Here is a 19,924-nt window from a genome sequence, read left to right as displayed (position 1 = left end):
CAAAGTCCCATCAATATTACCAATGGTTTGACCTCAAATGCTGCAACATCAAATCTCATACAAGATATTCATTTCTGGTCCTCAAAGTTTAAGTCAGTAAATTTCTGTTTTACAAAAATAGTTTGTAATGGTGCTGCTCATTGTCTAGCAAAACTTGGTTGCCTTTCTTCTGATTTTAATTCTGATTCTATATCTCAGCCTTTGTGGCTAAAAGAACAATTGTAAATTGATTTGAGAAATTAAATACAACTCTATTTCGACGAAAAATAAAAAATGAGAGCCGACCCCATGCACAAGCTAGTGAAACATATGCTTGCGGTAAAGAATAAATATCTAGTTTTTCTGGCCTTTAATTTAAAGTAAAGTTTCGTAAGCGTACTGGTAAAAATCAATTAAAAAATACATGAGATCTCGTGCTCGAGGGTGATGTGACTTCCGTGAGACAAACATGACCATAATCTCGCTCTCGCATATTAAGAGAAATGTCATATGAAAACTTTTTCAAATCTATATTTACATTTTAAAGTACATTTTGTGTTCTACCTTTTAAGTTATACTTATTTACAAAGTTAATTTCTAAAAAATTGCATAGAAAAACAAAATCAATTAGATTCCTAAAATGTCTCTACCAATTTGGTTTATAATTTCCTAAAATAATTTACATTTACAAATTTATTACACTTAATAACATATGCCAAAAATATCTATACAATATTTTTTTCCTTTAAAAACTCTAATATTCAATAATAACTATATTTTTTATATGAACAATTGAAATCTTTAATGGTTATTAATATGCTGATAAAAAAATGTAAAAATAATTATTTCACAGATTAAATATAATAAATTGGAGTATTTATAGTATAATTTAATCTACGGTATACTGCATAATAACTTTCATGGATATAATTCTTTCACGGGTTAAATCTAAACTTACATGTTAAATTTAAAAAAACTAAAATTTTTAAAATATAATAATACAAGGATAATTATTTCACGGATTAAATCTAAAAAGTACTAAAAATTTAAATTTTATGACCATAAGAAATTCGATAAGGCAAAAATGTAACATTATTATAAATAAAACTAAATAATTGTCCGTCATGTATGCGGTATACATATGGTCAAATTTTAATAAAAATTTTTGACAAAAAGTTTTTCACGCCAAAAAAAATTTACAAGGTTTTTAAAAGGTTTTATAAGGTAGAAACCTTGTAAAAGCCTTGTAAACGCTTATACAAGATTTTTAAAAGAGTTTTAAAAGGTTTTAAAAGGTTTTTAAAAAGTTTTTTAAACACCTTGTAAACGCTTTTACAAGGTATTTATATGGTTTTTAAAAGGTTTTTAAAAATTTTTCAAAATGTTTTTAAAAAGGTTTTTAAAAGCGTTGTAAACGCTTTTACAAGGTTTTTTATAAAGTTTTTAAAAGGTTTTTAAAAAGTTTTTAGACACCTTGTAAACGCTTTTACAAGGTTTTTAAAAGCATTTATAAGGTGTTTCCATTTGCTATATTTTATGATTCTGTTCAACATTATTATATATCAAATCTAAGTTTTCGATTAAAAGTGTTTCCATATTAAGAAATCAAAATCTTGAGAGAATAATATGGTTTATGTAAAAGATAAAATCAGTTAGTAAATATTAATACATAATTTTTCAAATATCGACATTGAATGTGTAAGATATTATTATTTCCATTTTTAAAATCTAAACTATTCAAATCTTTTAATTTAAAAGGAAAATAAAAATTGATGGTACAGATAATTTAAGAACTAATTAATTTTTTGATATTTAAGGTATATTATTAGTGCAATCGAAATTTATTTTCCATATTTTTCTTACTGATTTTTTGCAAATATGTAGGGATCAATTTTGTAAATAAAAATTTTAAATAAACAAAAGTAAAAGGGTATAACACAAAATGTACTTCAAAAATGTATATATAGATAATATGGTTTATGTAAAAGATAAAATCAGTTAGTAAATATTAATACATAATTTTTCAAATATCGACATTGAATGTGTAAGATATTATTATTTCCATTTTTAAAATCTAAACTATTCAAATCTTTTAATTTAAAAGGAAAATAAAAATTGATGGTAGAGATAATTTAAGAACTAATTAATTTTTTGATATTTAAGGTATATTATTAGTGCAATCGAAATTTATTTTCCATATTTTTCTTACTGATTTTTTTGCAAATATGTAGGGATCAATTTTGTAAATAAAAATTTTAAATAAACAAAAGTAAAAGGGTATAACACAAAATGTACTTCAAAAATGTATATATAGATAATATGGTTTATGTAAAAGATAAAATCAGTTAGTAAATATTAATACATAATTTTTCAAATATCGACATTGAATGTGTAAGATATTATTATTTCCATTTTTAAAATCTAAACTATTCAAATCTTTTAATTTAAAAGGAAAATAAAAATTGATGGTAGAGATGATTAAGAACTAATTAATTTTTTGATATTTAAGGTATATTATTAGTGCAATCGAAATTTATTTTCCATATTTTACTTACTGATTTTTTGCAAATATGTAGGGATCAATTTTGTAAATAAAAATTTTACATAAACAAAAGTAAAAGGGTATAACACAAAATGTACTTAAAAAATGTATATATAGATTGATTTTGTTTTTTTTGTGCAAAGAGATTAAGTAACATATCAATTTTTGTGCAAAGAGATTAAATTTTTGGGTACACATCTATGGGACTAATACCAACCCGTCCCACCAAAATCAAAATTGTTTAAAAAAAATTATTTTACTCATATCTATAAACAAAATTATTTTGCACCAAAATCAACATTTTTGTGCAAAGAGATTAAACACTTTTAAATTTTTTGTACAAAGTTTTAAAAAATATTAAACTTATGGGTTAAATTTAAAAATACTAAAAGTTTTAAAATATAATAATATAAAAATAGTTCTTTTACGGGTTAAATCTAAAAAAACACTAAAAATATAAATTTTTAGAGCCATAAAAAATTCAATAAGGTAAAAATGTAATATTATTATACAGGTGGTCAAATTTTAGAATTAACCATCAAAATACAATTATACAATCTTAAACACTAAACAAATACAATATTTAAAAAATTTAGTTTTTTTGTTATAAAAATATTGTCGTGTACCGCGGGTTAAAATCTAGTTTATATATATATTCGCGGCAAAATCAAATACCTTTTATAACAAAGATGGTTTTCTTATCAAGAAAAAAAACAAAACACGTTCAGCCCCAAAAAAATAATATATATACAACTTTTGTCTAGCTTGCAAAATCATCCTACTATATTAATTGGGAAGTACAAATATGAAACTAACCTTAAATGTGTAAAAAAAGTACATTCAATTGCCATTAGAAATTTTTAATTAAGCTTAATTAATTAATTTAAATAAATATAATTAACTAAAAATAAAAAATAAAACTCACAGATCAAATATTAAAAAATCTAAATAATAAAAAAAAAATCTCTCTCTAATAAATTATGGACAAAATTAGTAAATATTTTTAAAAAAAAAAAAATATAAACCAATCAGTTTTAAAAACTAAGATTTTATATCCAAGTATACAATATAATTATATTTAATAACTAAATTTGAAGATTTCAAATTATGATTCTCCTATCATCTTTATTTTATTTTATTTACAAATTGTTTGGAATTTTCATATAATACTTATCATTAATAAAATGCAAAATTTTTTCTGCATATGTTGTGATTTGAATTTTTAAAAACGAAGATATACCACTCAATCTATGAAAAATGTGTGTTTTAATTTCCACATTGGCGGGTTGGTAAAACTAAATTTATATAGATGATAAATTATAATTTTTAGTTTCTCACAATTATAATAATAAAATTACTATTTTATATTTCACAAAATAATGCTGCAAATACAACAAACAAACAATAGAAAACTGAAATAATACGTCAAAAAATAAAATACTATAATATTCTAAAATAATAAGTATTCAAATAGACTAATAGATTTACAGAATAATTAATAATAAATATTATTTCAAACAAAATAATATTTTTTTAAAAATATAACAATAACTTTTATTATTATATTATAAATTTTTTTTAAAATGTTGATCCGTGCTTTAAGCACGAGATATCTCGTAGTATAATAGTATTTGGACGGTTACATACATATGTATTAAGAACCTTCATGACGGTTAACAGTTAACAACTTTGAAAGAAAAATCAAAACATTTGAGAACTAAAAACACGTGTCCACACATCGTACACTCAATCAAAGTCAAGTACTGCTTAATCTATATGTTGTCCATATTACATCACAATATACGTAACGTAGGGGAAGCTACATCTCATTATTACGAAACTACCCTTAGTCGTTGTCAACTTGACCTTTCCTCACCATCACTCATTGCGGAGGAAACTTCCCGGCCACCACCGCGCAACCGCCTCTAGCTTTAAATAATTCTCCAAAGTTTTCAAACCCGTGTTTTAACCGTCGGACAATCAAGAATCTCCCCACCTATACACAAACACGCATTCACATATTCATCTTTATATATAACCTACCATTTTTAAAAGAATCTTTATCGAACCATTTAGTATTCAAGATTTGTATTCAAATCAAGAAATGAGTCTTTCTAAGAACCAGAAATCTCCATTGTCAAGGTTGTACAAGAAATATTCCAAGAAGAAGTCAGAATCTTCAAGAACGCTTGAAGATGAAGCAAGAACCAGCAGCAGTAGCGGTAGCAGCTCGTTAAACGTGGACGAGCTGAGAACCGTGTTTGACTATATGGATCGGTAAAATCTCCGGGGAGGAGCTACAGAGCTGCGTTAGTATCTTAGGCGGCTCGTTGTCCTCACGTGAGGCAGAGGAGGTGGTGATGATTTCTGACGTTGACGGAGACGGGTTTATTGACTTTGGTGAGTTTTTGAAGCTTATGGAAGGTGATGATGGTAGTGATGAAGAGAGGAGGAAGGAGCTGGGAGAAGCGTTTGGGATGTATGTGATGGAGGGAGAAGAGTTTATCACGGCGGCGAGTTTACAGAGGACATTAAGTCGGCTCGGCGAGTCGTGTACCGTTGATGCTTGTAAGGGTATGATTCGTGGGTATGATCAGAATGGTGATGGAGTTCTCAGTTTCGACGAGTTTGTTCTGATGATGCGTTGAGATGATTGATATATGGGGGTTTGGACATTTCTTTCTTTCTTTTATCTAGTTAATTGCTTACTTCAAATTCTTTTCATATAATTATTTTTATTCTTTTGAGTTCTTCTTATTCCTTTGTATATTTGTGTCTCACCTGATCCATCTATAGTATTTTTTTTCTTCTCTTTTATTTTATTTTTAAGATTCTTTTGTTGTTATGTAGATTTCTTTGTATTTTTCTTCATTTCAAACATATATATAATTCATTTAAATTACATACTTCAAATATCTATATTAACATTTTTGAATTATATTTTGTGTAAATTTTCATGCAAAAATGCCAAAAATCGATATTAAAAAAATATTCAAATTCTCACAAACAAACCCTAGCTATATTGTACAATATAAATTATATATAACTAAAAATATAGGTCCCCGATATACCGCGGGTTAAAATCTAGTACATAAATATTTATGACTCATCATGTCCGGAGCTACAATTGTTCGGAAATAATTTTAAAAAATTTATGCTAAACAAAAACTGTTTTAACTGATCCTTTTTTAATATCATACTAGCTACTAACCCGCGGTAAACCGCGGTCATAAGTTTTTATATATGTAAATTTGTAATCACTTATTTTGTTATTTTGTTATTATGTTATTTATAATCATTTGTGATTATAAATTCATCTTGCTTATATTATACTTTTTATATTTTAAAAATGTTTATTGAAAAACTTTGTCAATAAAACATTTTTTTTTATTTTTGGTTATGAAAATATTATGAGTATAATCTTATTGTGGTTAGTAATTTATTTTATTGTTAAGAGTATTTAGATTTGGTAAATCTAAGCTGTTAAACGATTGATTGACATGTTACCTGCGATTTTTTCTGCTTACTTAGATAATTAGGCTTGATTAATTATTAATTATCAATATTACCCTTAATGATTCTATCTTTTATTTAACTATTTTTAATGGCATTTGAATGTAAATTTTAACACTTTTTAAGGTTAGTTTCTTTTTTGTACTTCTCAATTAATATAGTAGGATATTGTATAAAATACATACTATTTTTAAAAAAAATATCTTATAATATATATAGTAGATTTTTTTTTTCAACTTCACATTAAATAATTAAAATAAAACTCTTCGATTGGTTGCCCAAACTGGAGGAAAAAAGTTTACAAAAAAAGATTCTGAAACTAAGTCTCTGGAAGAACGAACTAAGCAATCAGCCTTCACATTGGACGTCCTTGGGATCTTGATAAGGGTGAAGGAAGGCATTGAAGCACTAAGACCAAGTTTATTGGTAGTATGTTAGTAGGGGGTTGTTAAATTTAATATGAATTAATTGTGTGTTTTTTAAAAAATAAGAACCCATGATCTCTTAGATAAAATTTTCTTATTTATTGATAGGTTCTTATTTTGGGTCTCTTATTTTTAAAATTTTTTTTAAAAAAAATTTAATTAGAATAGAAGTGATATAAATGTGTAAACATTTAAGATTTTATTAAATTAGAAAATAATGCATTTTAATTAATTTTCAAACATACAAAACATAATAAAAACATTAATACATATTACAACAGAAGTGCAATTTATAAATGGAGAGAATGATTAATTTTAATACTGATTTGCTCCAAATTTTGCCCAAATATTTTCAATCAAATCATCTTGCAAGCATTTATTTTTCTCTTTATCACGAACATCATTTCGATTCTTGAGCATAGTAGCGACACATGAAGGCATGGGTGTTGGAAGCGTGTAGTCAACTTCTGAAGCACTTGACTCCCTTTGTGTGAATTCAGTTTGATCAAACAGATTGTACCCATTTCGTTCGTCCTCCACTATCATATTGTGCAGTATGATACACGCTCTCATTATTTTCCCAATTTTTACTATATCCCAAATAAGAGCCGGGTTTTTGACTATGGCAAATCGAGCCTGCAAAACTCCAAAAGCACGCTCTACATCTTTACGCACAGCTTCTTGTTGTCTCGCAAATAAAGCGTCTTTTGGAGTTTGTGGCAGTGGAATAGATTGGATAAAAGTAGCCCATTTTGGATAGATACCATCTGTCAGATAGTAAGCCAATTTATACTCATGGCCGTTGACACTGTATTTCACTTTAGGAGCTCGACCATGCAAAATATCATCAAAGACTGGAGATCGGTCAAGAATATTGATATCATTTAATGTACCTGGTAGTCCAAAGAAAGCATGCCATATCCAGAGATCATATGAAGCCACCGCCTCTAAAACAATTGTGGGCTTTCCTGTTCCGCGGGTGTATTGACCTTTCCATGCGGTAGGACAATTCTTCCACTCCCAATGCATACAATCGATGCTTCCTATCATGCCGGGAAATCCGCGATACTCGCCAACGTCGAGTAGTCTTTGAAGATCTGCTGGTGTGGGTCTTCTCAAGTACTCATCTCCAAATAAATTTACGACTGAATCTGTAAATTTGTCCAAGCATGCTAGCGCCACGTTTGGAGAAAGTCGGAGGTATTCGTCAAACGCATCAGCTGCAGAACCATATGCCATCATACGAATTGCTGTTGTACACTTCTGCAATGTAGACAGACCCAATCTTCCGGTAGCATCTCTTCTTTGTTGAAAATAGGGGACTTCATTTGCAAGCTTATCGACAATACGCATGAATAATGGCTTGTTCATTCTAAAACGGCGATGGAAAATGTTGGGAGGGTAAGTAGGAGCATCACTGAAATAATCATTCCACAAGTGGTCATGACCGACTTCTCGATTTCTTTCAATGTGAATTTGCTTTTTTCTTGGTTTAGGTGGTGGTTGACTTTGGATTGGTGGAGTAAGAAGATTTTGCCATACATGATTGGTGATTTGATCGCATGTTTGATTAAAACATTCATCAAGTATATCATCAACATCATCATTATGGGAAGAAGAAGAAGCCATATTGGAGCTTTTGGAAATAAAGGAAAAGTGTTTTGGTGTTTAGAATTTAGAGATGGAGTTATGTTTTCATTGGTTTGGTGTGAATATTTTGTGTGCTAGTAGTGGACATATATAGGAAATTTTGGGACAGTCGAAACTATAAATATGTGGATAGAAAATATTGAATACAATTTGTGGTCTTAAATGAAAAGATAACTTGTGGTAGATGTACAAAAATACAAAAACCCTCGTAAAAACATGTGGTGAAAGTACATAATTATACAAAAGTGAATCCTATTGCTCTTCACATGGTGTCACGGGGATGAAAACATGTGGTGAAAATACATAATCTTGACCGAATCCATCACATGTTTCCTTCTTTTGGTGTCACATTTGCTGTTCTTTTGGTGTCACATGATGACATAATCTTGCTGTTCTTTTGGTGTCACGAAGCATCACTGAAACAAAAACACAAACACAAACAAAATTGAATCAAAACACAAATAAAACTGAGTCAAACTAAGTAAAACATAAACTAAGTAAAACATAAACTAAGTAAAACATAAACTAAGTAGAACATAAACTGAATCAAACTGAAACATAAACTGAATCAAACTGAAACATAAACTAAGTAAAACATAAACTGAATCAAACTGAAACATAAACTGAATCAAACTGAAACATAAACTAAGTAAAACATAAACTAAGTAGAAACAATTCGATTACACCAAAACAAGAAACACTTGGATTACATAAAGCTTGTCCGATTACAAAAAAACACAAGCTTGTCCGATTACAACCAAATACTTAGAACACAAAAAACACAAACATATTTAGAACACAACAATATTCGAAACTACAACAACCAAATACATAGAACACTAAAAACACAAGCGTAATTCGGATTCAACTTGATGACATCATGTCATCAATTAGCTTGTCCTTCAGAGCTTTCTCGGATTCAGATAGTGAATCCTTCTTAGCAATCAGATTTTCAAGCATAACATGCTTCATATGCTCCTTCTTCATAGCGAACTCTTTCTCCTTCAAGGTGAAATCTTTCTGTTTCATCTCATACATCCTCTCTACACGTTCCAACTGAAGCTCCAAGAAATCGCCTCCATCTTCCTCCACAGCCGGTTGTGTACTAGTGCTCTTTTTCGACTTCCCCTTTGCAGCCTTAACACCAGGAGGACGTGGCTGTGATCCATCGATGTCATTCACCGGATGTGCATCCTCCCTTCCCCTCTTCACTCCATTGCCTTTAGTAGATATGGATGCACACCATTTTTGATCATACCTTAAGTCTCGCCAAGCATGCTCCAAGGTAAACCAATGTCCTTGATCATTGGAGAATATTTTGTGTGCTACCTTCATCACGTCATCTTCACTCTGCCCACTCGACTTCTCTCTTGTAGCAGTCTCGTAACAACCAACGAACTTGCACACCAAGTCATTGATCCTCCCCCACCTCTGCTTACAATGACTCGCCTCCCTCTTTGGCCGACCTACAGCATTCAGACACTTTCCAACATAGTCTGCAATCCTTCCCCAAAAAGCACCGCGTCTTTGCTGATTAGAAGTTACCGGATCCTTGCTGGTGTTGAGCCAACCAGAGACAAGCATCTTATCATCAGCTGGTAACCAAGCATGCCTTAACTTGCGGCTTTCTTGAGGTGATGCAGGTTCAGATGGAGTTTCAGAACATGGACTTAGAGAAGGACTGTCGAGGTTTTGAGTTTCAAGCTGACTTTGTAACAGATTCATATAGCTAGAGGAGGGATGATATGGATTCATGTAGTCGTCAGAATCCATATCACAGGGGTTGAAGGAGAATAAAAAGATTCAAAGAAGTTTATAAGAAAGACTATGAACGAGACTGAAAGGTGTTAAAGGGTTTAGAAGAGATTCATTTGCGAGTTTATAAGGAAGACTATGAACGAAGATTCAAAGGTGTTAAAGGAGAAAAAAGAGATTCAAAGAGACTAGTTGGTGTAAGTTACTAGTTACTATGAAGAGGAAGACAATGAATTTATAAGGTGTAAGTTATTTTTACTTTTACAACTAGTTGGTTTAAATTTTGTAATTAAGTCTTCCCTAAACTACAACAACCAAACATTAAACATCTTCACAACCAACTCACACACACTTCAAATAATAACATCAATAATGATTGACTAGACTAATACCTACACTAACAAGTACTAAACACATTTATCACAACCAACCAACAAACATCAATGACTCACTATCATACTTTAACTAGCATTAAATAAAGTGTGTGTGAGGTAAAGAGTAACAAGGACTCTACCGTTGGTTTGTAGGATTCTCCAACTTTCTCGGGTTTCAAACTTTACCTTTGGGAAATGGGAGATGATTAACTGCTTCAGTAAGAGACGCTCACTCCCTTCTTGTTGTTGCTTCCATTGCTGATACGCCAATAGCTTTGCACAGTCCCTGTTTCATACAAAAGAATCAATATCCAACCACATATACAAAACCCATATGAAGAAATTGACAGAGGTTTGTTTACTTACATGAGCTGAGTCTCGGAATAGCCAGTGTGATGCTTGAGAGTGTTGGTCCAAATGGGACTTTGGTGTAGAGCAGATCTTGCTGCGTAGATTGCAGAAGCAGCTAGCATAGATGGACTGAACATTATCGTAGTATCGTAATGCATCACACTTAACTCCGCCAAATAGTGTACCATATTCTCCATCTGAAGACAAAAAGAGACCTGTTGAAATGTTATATATAGTGTAATGTAAAACCATGGAAGAAACTCTAAAACCATTGTCTTACCACTCGAGAGTAGACAATATAGTCTTCTCCATCACCAGAATCTGTTTGTGACTGTATGCATGGTCTGCAATATCAGCTAAGTCCGACACCTGCAAAAAAAATTATAATTCAGAAGCTGAAGACAAGAAGAATCATAATCAGAAGCTACAAATGATTTAAGAGTTATCTGTTTCTATTACATGTGGTGGCCAGATCTCTTCGTATTTGGAAGACATGAGAAGAGCACTGAGACCAACTAGCTGCAGTTCTTTTCTAGGTACTGTCTTAACTGACAAGAACCGATCGAGAATGTTAACAGTGAGGTAAAACTTCTCTGGGTTTAGCTCGAATCGGACATGTACATCTATCAACCACTCCACCAGAATCAACTCATCTTTTCATTAATCTCAGGTTGTGAATGCATGTAATCTCGTGGTCTCCATTCACTCTGCCAATCCAAATGAGAACTTTAAATAAAACAAGTTCACTCTACAAGGAAAGATTCATGATTTATATAAGACTAAATAGTATACTAACCTCAACAGACTTGTAGTAACGGTAGATCTCTTCCACATATTCCACAGCTGCAAGGTCATTCTTAGCATCAGCAGAATCGATATCAACAATCACTTCTTTCTGTTTCTTCTCTATACCACAAGCAGCCTGAAAAATCAAAAGAAAGAAACAAAAAGAGATAATTTAGAACAGACCAAACATCTTCTTACTTTCAAAACCAAGAATCATCACTTCACAAAGCAAAATTAATACCTTGCTTCTAGCGGTAAGAACAGATGTGTAAGTGGTTGATTTCTTCTTAGTAGCCTTCTTCTTTCGGACAAGAACTAAACTATGTTCTTCATCACTGTCTGAGCTTATCTCAATCACCTCTACAACCTTTGATTCCAGAACTGAAAGAACTCACAGGCATTCCAATGTAAACTCGTGTGCCTTCAATCCTCTGAAACGAGAGGATTCTGCAATACGAAGAAGAAGAAGAAAAATTAGAATTGAAAGACGAAGAAGAAACCTGGAAATAAGGAGTATGAATTACGATATCAGTCAAACATAGAACAAAGAACCCTAATTTTTGAACAAAGAACAAAGAACCCTAATTTTCGAACAAGGAACAAAGAACCCTAATTTCAAGCAAACAAAATCAAATCAACCTAACAGTTTACCTAAAATCATACTAATGCCCTGATAAACTTACCCTCTCAATCGAATTGATTATTGGTGTTCCGATTGCATCGCATACTCCGTCAATTCACCACCGCTACAATCTCCACGACGATTCAAATCGCCACCGCTACCGTCACGATGATGACATCTCCGCCGATTCAACTTGCCTCAATCTGTAGCCTGCGATTAAACCAGCTCTTCCTTTGGCGGATCGACACTTTGATCGGGAGAGAAAGAGAGAACGAGAGAAAGAGAGAAAGAAAGAAAGAAATTGAAAGAAAGAAATCGTGGAAAAAAAAAATTTATTCCCTTCTCTATTTTTCTCTTGGACCAACAATAAATGGACACATTGCGTCTCTTAAGATTAATTTCAGTATGTTATATAAGAGAGTCTCTACTCTATTTTCTTTACTTTTGATTTATTTTTAACCTACCAAAAATCTAAAAACCCCCCCTAACAACCCCCAATAATCATGCCCTAAGTACCTGAAACTCCTCCAGAAGCGTTGAGAAGGCCGGCCACTCCTCCAGAACTTGCACCATTGCTAACAACTCTGCAGAACCTGTCTCGAATCTCCGGCAATCAATCCCTCTGGATCGGATACACTCCATCGCCCATAATAATGCTTCTAACTCTGAATGAAGTGGAGATGCACTGCGACGATGACATTTGGCACCCATTACCAAATATATATAGTAGATATTTGTTATTCAAAAAAATTATGTATTTATAAAAATCTAAACTATTGCACATGTTAACAAATCTACAATTCTATTTTGATAAGACCTTATGAGATTTTTTTCATTTTTTTTTTCTTGCAAAGAGATTTATTCAAAGATACGTTTTCAATTATTTTGCATCACCCATAAAGAAGATTGACATCTCCCAGAAGACAGAAAATTCATAGGAGCAAAATAAGTAATGGTATTTTAATTTAATGTAAGCTAAGGTATCAGAAGAAACTAGAAAAATTCTGTGAAAACCTAAAAAGTTACCAAGTTTAATTTAGTATCAAAATTCCCAACGGTAACTGGAAAAACGCCGGAATTGAATCCGGGGCGAGGCACAAAACTTGAAGATTCATTCCTCTTTCCATGGTTGCTTTCTAGGGTTCTCTACTCTATTCCCAAATCCCACCACGTCGTCATGAACCCCCTCTCCTCCTTGTGGTTATTTTCGTTGCTCTTTACGACCGCGATTGCAGCACAAGAGTCTCCAATCACTCGAATCGCTTTCGGTTCATGTGCTAATCAAAGCGCTCCACAGGTAAACCAATCGTACAATTCTCTCTGGATTCGCAATTTTATTATGTGTTAGGACAGTTCTGTAAGTGAAACTCGAATTGGAGATTATATTTTAGTAAGTATTCCCAATTTTGTGTTAGGACTGTGTTGCGTTTCGCCTGGTATGTAAGATTCGATTTTTTGTTCGATCTCATGATTTTTTTTTTTTTTTATATATGGTTTTTGCTACATTTAGCCAGTATGGGATGCAATAAACAAGTTTAATCCACAACTGTTCATTTGGTTGGGTGATAACATCTATGGAGATATCAAAAGACCACTTAAGGTTTTTGGGAAAGAGAGAACCTTTGGGCCGTGGAGGAACACACCGAGGTTTATACCTTCTTCAGAGGAAGAAATGAAATCAAGATACGCCAAAGCCAAGGCTACTCCTGGCTATTCTCGTCTTCATAGAAATGCCAAGGTTATTGGCACTTGGGATGATCATGATTACGGCTTGAATGACGCTGGAAAAGAGTTTGATCATAAAGTCCGTAACCAAAAACTAATGCTTGATTTCTTGGATGAGCCTCTTGATAGTCCTAGGAGAAAGCAAGCTGGTGTTTATGCATCTTATACTTATGGTCCACCTAACCGTAAAGTCAAGGTTCCTCCTGTCTTCTTTTTGTAAAGATTTTAGTGAAGAGTTTTTTGTATGTAAGTCTACTGAAAATTTTCTTCTGCAGGTTATAGTTTTAGATACTAGGTACCATAGAGACCCTTTGCCAAGTGATGGAAGTATCTTGGGTGAAACTCAGTGGGGATGGCTCGAAAAAGAATTGAGAGGTCCGCGGAGCGAAATCACTATAATAGGATCTTCCGTTCAGGTATTCTGTATCTTGTTTTAGTTGATGAAGCTGAGTGTCTTATTCCATCTAGCATTGGTCATCCAATCCAATAAAATGGTTTCTTGACTTGTCCAGGTGATATCAAATATATCTGCTACCACTGGACCTCTCTTTTATATGGAATCATGGGCCCGTTTTCCAAAGGAAAGAAAACGTCTTTTCCAACTGATATCCGACACTAAGGTACGGGACTGTCGGACAGTAATTTTTTTTTTCCCAACTGTCAGTTTTCTTTTTTCCTCGTTCGCGCTAATTCTTTGCTGCTTTGACGTTAACAGAGGAATGGAGTTATATTCATCAGTGGAGATGTGCATTTTGGAGAAATCACTAGATATGATTGTTCTGTTGGGTACCCATTATATGATGTTACCTCTAGTGGTCTAGTACAATATGTTGAGAAAGTTATCCCTCACCCCTTGCGCCCCATCGTTAGGCTTCTTTTCTGGTATACACCAAGCACGATGAGAGTTATCAATGAAAATTGCAAATTCAAATCATGTACATACGGTATTATTCTCAACTTATTCCGTTACTCTTTTCTTTTCTGAACAATCATCTTACATTGCTATCCAAAAGTTCTATTTATAAGCAAAGAGTCTACTATACAAAAAGCACAGCTGCTGAAACCTTAACTAGCCTAGGACTGAATATAACAGATTGTAGCTGTTGTGAGTAGGTTTGAAAGCAGCTTCGTTAGCTGCTTTCATGGTTGGGTGAATTGCAACGAGGATAGTGTTTTCATGTATTGGTTATTATCATCTATCCAGTCGATTTACGTTTAACTAATAACAGACTGAAAACATTGCACATTATCATTGTAGCTGTTGTTTATATAACATGGCACTCCCTTGGAGGATTACATTTGTCACAATATCTTAAAATTACTTGCAGGGCAACAAAACTTTGGAGCAATATCGATAGATTGGAATGCAAATCCGGTTACCATAAGGCTCGAGGTCAGGGATGTCAACGGACACGCAGTACTAGGCACAAATGTTTCTTTACCTGAGCTACAACCACGAGGGCCAAATATCTTGACAGATCCAACCGCAAAGGGAAAGTCCCAACGACATTGCACGCTCGAGATCGATTTACCAGGAACAACCAGATACCGATTGGCAGTTCTCATCTACTTCACCATTGCTGGTATGTCATTCTTCCTTACTGGTATTATTACTCTTGTTCGGGTGAAAGAAATGCTGCAGAGTACTGATATATACACTGTTTGGTTGGATTCAACAGTCTTGGCAATGGCGTTATTAGGATTGATCATTGGTGTTGTACTGACCATAACAGCTTGCGTTTATAAATGCAAGGTTGACTGATTGTTGGTTTGTTTCGGTAAACCTTTTCTCATTTTTTTCGTCACTGAGCTTTTAACACCTTTTGCTCCAACAAAACAGTATGTACATCTTTATACCTTATAAACTGTATCAGTCTATGAAGCACGGGCTAGGCTATTTCGTGATTATTTTGCAAGTAGATTATAATGTTTATGGAGACATTGGTTTTGATCAAACCCCACATAAAAGAAATAATTATTTAAAAATGCAATTAGACATGAATTTTGATCATGTTAATCTTTGTCATGTTTGTTTTTTGTTTGCGTTTGAATGTAATTGTTTTTGTTTGCTTGCTTTCGCATATAAAATTGAAATGAGTATGTGAACTAATGAGAAAGATGGAATGTTTTGTGCTATTTATATCTCTACTGACTTCCATGGAAATTACTTCAATGACCTTATGTTTTTTTTTTACTATGTGACATATAAATAACTTATATGAGATGAGTATTTTGAGAATTTTGGATATTTTTGAAAATATTTTGAGAGGTTTTGAGAAATATAATTCTCACTAACTATATAAATTAAATACTCAAATAAAGACTTTATATATATAGTGAAGTAACGGCGTGAAGTAACTAGCCACTTTGGAATGGGTACTTTCTGAATTTTGGTATTTCTTAAAAAGTAGTTAGATAGTTTCTTAAAATTATAATTCTTTTTGGATAATTTCAACTAACTAAATAAAAATTAAATATTCAAGAAGAATTCGAGTATCTATCTAAATTTCTTACCTAATCTCTATTAAAAATATTAACTAACAAATTATTTAAAAGAGAACGATCACAAGAACCAAATTGAAGTCTAATATTTGGATTTCGTACAAATATTGTAAAAATATTTAAATTATATATTTAAAATATACAATTATAGAAAATATTTTGCGCGTGCAATAGCACGGGTCACTAACTAGTTACTTTACTATTATGACAGCAAACAAAAGAGTATATTCCATTTTGGTCACAAAATACTCAATGTAATAGATACTTACTAATTAGCCGATTATCCAACATAAAACCAAAAAGACAAAAGGAGCAAATGCATTTTAGATTAGATTATGTCTCTCTCTAGTCATATTCTCTAGTCATATTAAAATCTCAGCCTTTAGCAAGAAGCATTTCATCTCATTAGCTTTCAATAAGTAGAAAAGCTCCTCAAGTCTTTTCTTTGTCTTGACAGGAACCAACCTCAATTTTGCTTTTATAGCTTCTTCATCAACTGTCACACCACCCAAATTTGTAAGCACCCCAAGGAGAAAAGATTGTTCCAACCAATCACCATCATCATCAACCATCATCTCATCAGTAGTTCCCCAAATCTCCTTAGCATGTGCCAAACACATGAGGTCATGAGGCTTTGTAAACGAGGCCTCACCACCGTTCTTCATTTTCTGGATATATTTATAACTAAAATACTTATTAGTATTTTCATGATTTTGGTATTTTATATATAATAACTATCAATCGATCCGCGCTATGCGCGGTAGTTAGATTAAGGTGTATTCCGAGTTTTGTTGTGTATATTTTTTTTGGTTTTTGTAAATTCATCTCACGTTTATTTTTATATTTAATTTTAGTTGCTTATGTTGTTTTGTTGGATATTTTAATAAAAATATGTTTTGCAGTAAGTATAATTTAGTTTGCTGTTTTTAAAGGAAAAATTGAGATCATCTTGTATATTTATAATGCTTTAAAAAAAATATTATTAGAAGTTAATATTGTTTAGTTGAAGTTGTTATTTTGCTGTAGTTGTTAGTTGTCATTAATTTATTATTATTTTCCATTTTGTGGTTGGATTGTTATTTAATATTTTCATATGTATTTTGTAAACTGTTGGAGTAATTCTTTTGTCAATGTTTTAGTGTTTGAAGTGAAAAGATTGTGGATTTTATTAAGAAAAATAAATAAAATAAATAACTTATATTCCTCTTTTCTGGGCTATTTTTATTTGTTTCATTCGGGCCCAATTTTTCTGTAAAGCTTATAATTTGTAAGTTTATTGGGCTATTATTTGTATGTTATTGAGTTGTGTGGGGGTATTGGACATGGGAATTTGAAAGAATTTAATAGAATTATGAATTCCAGTGTTATTCTATCAAACGTTTTATAAGTTCTTTTAAAGTCTTGTGTTATTGGACTATGTAGATTTAACCATTCTTTCAAAATCCCCCTTTTATTAAAAAGGGAAGTACACAACTTAGTTTTTGTAGACTTTATAAAAAATATAAATGGTTACAAAACGCATAAAAATAAAAATAGGTTATATATAGGATATACATTGACACTATACTCTTCATAAGATAACTCTTCATATATAGATAATAAATGATAAATGATAAATGATATCCATAAATCATGGAGCAAGATTTGGTTATAATATATATGAAGATCTTCCTTTCGTATGTTTGTATCAAATCGTAGACTTTATAAAAAATAGAAATAGTTACAAATGCATAAAAATAAAAATAGGTTATATATAGGATATACACTGACCCTATACTCTTCATAAGATAACTCTTCATATATAGATAATATATAATAAATGATAATATCCCTTTTTTAATAAAATGGAAGTACATAACATTGTTTTGGTAGACTTTATAATTTTAATAAATGGTTATAAATGGTTACAAATAGGTTATAGATTAATCTATATATTAATTAGTTACAAGTTGATAGTTCATATATTACTGGTAACAAATAAAACCTTAATTGTAACTGAAAATCTTAAACGAGATATTCCAAATTGATAGTTCATAGATATTCCAAACTTTATTTTCGGAATATCACGTTGTTTCCAAAGATCTACAATCACAATATTACCAATTTATTTTCCTAAGATTTTATTGATAGACCACAACGTTAACCAAGTTATTAAAGGGGATAAAAATATACTCTCAATCATAAAAAGAAAGTATACAACTTTTTTTTTTTGTATAATAAAACGGAAGTACACAACTTTTTTTTGTAGAATATATAATTTTTATAAGTTGGTTACAAAATAGATAATATATTAAATATAGGTTGGTTACAAAAAAAAAAGTTTTAGATGAAATCCGTGGGCTATATGAAATTATAAATACACTTAAGAATATCTTAAAGAATCCTCTTATAGATAATATTCCAATGATTTATATAATTTCCAAAAAAAAAATCTTAATGATTTCATATATTGTTACCATATATAGTGTTAGGCACAAAAATATACTGTTAGGCGTAAAAAAGAATAAAATCTTGGCAATTAATCACACTTAATCGTCATTTCCGATATTTTATGTGGATTTCAAAATAAAATCTGACCTAACATCATTCCAAGCTTTTAATATAAATCAATGTCTTTAAAACCGGACCGGAAGGTGAACCGAAAGTCTTTCGGGTCACTGGGTCAACAAGTCGGACCGATTGAATTACAGGTCAATTAGTTTATTAGTTTGATTATATTTTATGAATATAACATCTACTTTTCTATAAATATATAAATAAAACATACATAGTTAGGTACTAAATAACTAAAATTAAACTTTTAAATGATTAGACTAAATAACTAAAATTAAACTTTTAACTGATTCTTTTATAAATAACAACATTTATTTTAATTTGGTTTGAGTTTAAAGTGTGACCAAAATAAAATATTTTAATTTGAGACCGACAACCCGGTCCGACCCTCCAGTTCAACCACCGGTTCACAGGTTTTTAGTGGGTTTTTCTATTTTTTGTGGGTTTAATTTGTTAGGTTTTTAGAGGTTACCATGACCGAAATACCTATCGGGTTGTGGTTGGATCGAACCGACCGGTCGGTCCAGTCCTGATTAAAAAACATTGATATAAATCATTCAGATCTCCATTCACCACCATATTCATACAAAAAAAATAAAATAATAACAATCGTTTCTCAGTTTAAAATGCTAAACCGTCTTATAAATTATATTTTATTTTGAAATTATAATACAGATAAAAGAAATTATAATCCGTGCTCTAACACGGGTCCAAATCTAGTCTTTTAGATTATAGTGTTATTCAAGTTGTTATTTTTTTAACTCTATTAAATTCAAGTGTTATTGGATGTTATCTAATTTTAAACAACATACTTATTTAGCGAGAATGCAAGAGAACTGTTAGTAAAAAATGTGAAGAACAGATTCTGAGCTTTTATGGTCAGATTTGGATAGATAAAAAAAACATATACTCTTGACGAACTCATCATTAGTCCTCGACGGCAACTATCGCGCAAGTCCCCCAGCTATCAAAACGTCTTGCATTTATCTTCTCTCAAATTCTCATTTCCTTCAAAAACAAATTTTCATGGGTCATAGATTCATCGAGCCAGAAGCTCTCCATTAAAATTAAGCTCTCCATTAAGATTCTCCTAGAATCGAACCAGAAGCTCTCCCTCATGGAAGAGTGACTTCAAGATTGAAACGAA

General features: G+C 31.4%; 1 protein-coding gene and 2 pseudogenes across 4 annotated transcripts; 2 read left to right on the top strand and 1 right to left on the bottom strand.

Moving 5' to 3' along the window:
• The first annotated feature begins 4,474 nt into the window (after positions 1–4,474).
• LOC104771355 (calcium-binding protein CML37 pseudogene) lies at positions 4,475–5,427 on the top strand (annotated as a pseudogene). The gene has a single exon (XR_015593958.1). The product of XR_015593958.1 is annotated as a calcium-binding protein CML37 pseudogene (transcript).
• Positions 5,428–8,438: 3,011 nt separating this feature from the next.
• LOC104772714 (cyclin-B1-1-like) lies at positions 8,439–12,708 on the bottom strand (annotated as a pseudogene). The gene is made up of 8 exons (XR_015592290.1): positions 12,514–12,708; positions 12,462–12,468; positions 11,617–11,765; positions 11,386–11,511; positions 11,049–11,296; positions 10,605–10,958; positions 10,425–10,524; positions 8,439–8,525 (listed from the first exon to the last, which is right to left on the bottom strand). The product of XR_015592290.1 is annotated as a cyclin-B1-1-like (transcript).
• Positions 12,709–12,779: 71 nt separating this feature from the next.
• On the top strand, positions 12,780–15,708 carry LOC104771354 (uncharacterized). 2 transcript variants are annotated; one of them, XM_010495872.3, is made up of 7 exons: positions 12,780–13,294; positions 13,508–13,918; positions 13,998–14,138; positions 14,235–14,342; positions 14,438–14,666; positions 15,051–15,305; positions 15,402–15,708. In XM_010495872.3, exons 1-7 carry the CDS (start codon positions 13,175–13,177, stop codon positions 15,482–15,484), a joined length of 1,347 nt encoding a protein of 448 aa, XP_010494174.1. In that variant the 5' UTR covers positions 12,780–13,174; the 3' UTR covers positions 15,485–15,708. The 2 variants fall into 2 exon arrangements, with proteins under 2 accessions (XP_010494174.1, XP_087359484.1); XM_087503358.1 differs by having other exon boundaries at positions 12,928–13,294; positions 13,512–13,918.
• The last annotated feature ends 4,216 nt before the right edge of the window (positions 15,709–19,924 follow it).

This window comes from Camelina sativa, chromosome 20 (genome assembly GCF_030686135.1).
Source record: "Camelina sativa cultivar CO46 ecotype springtype chromosome 20, ASM3068613v1".
Classification (NCBI taxonomy): Eukaryota; Viridiplantae; Streptophyta; class Magnoliopsida; order Brassicales; family Brassicaceae; genus Camelina; species Camelina sativa.
The sequence above is the reverse complement of the archived record's forward strand: the minus strand, read 5'-3'. Positions and strand labels throughout refer to the sequence as shown.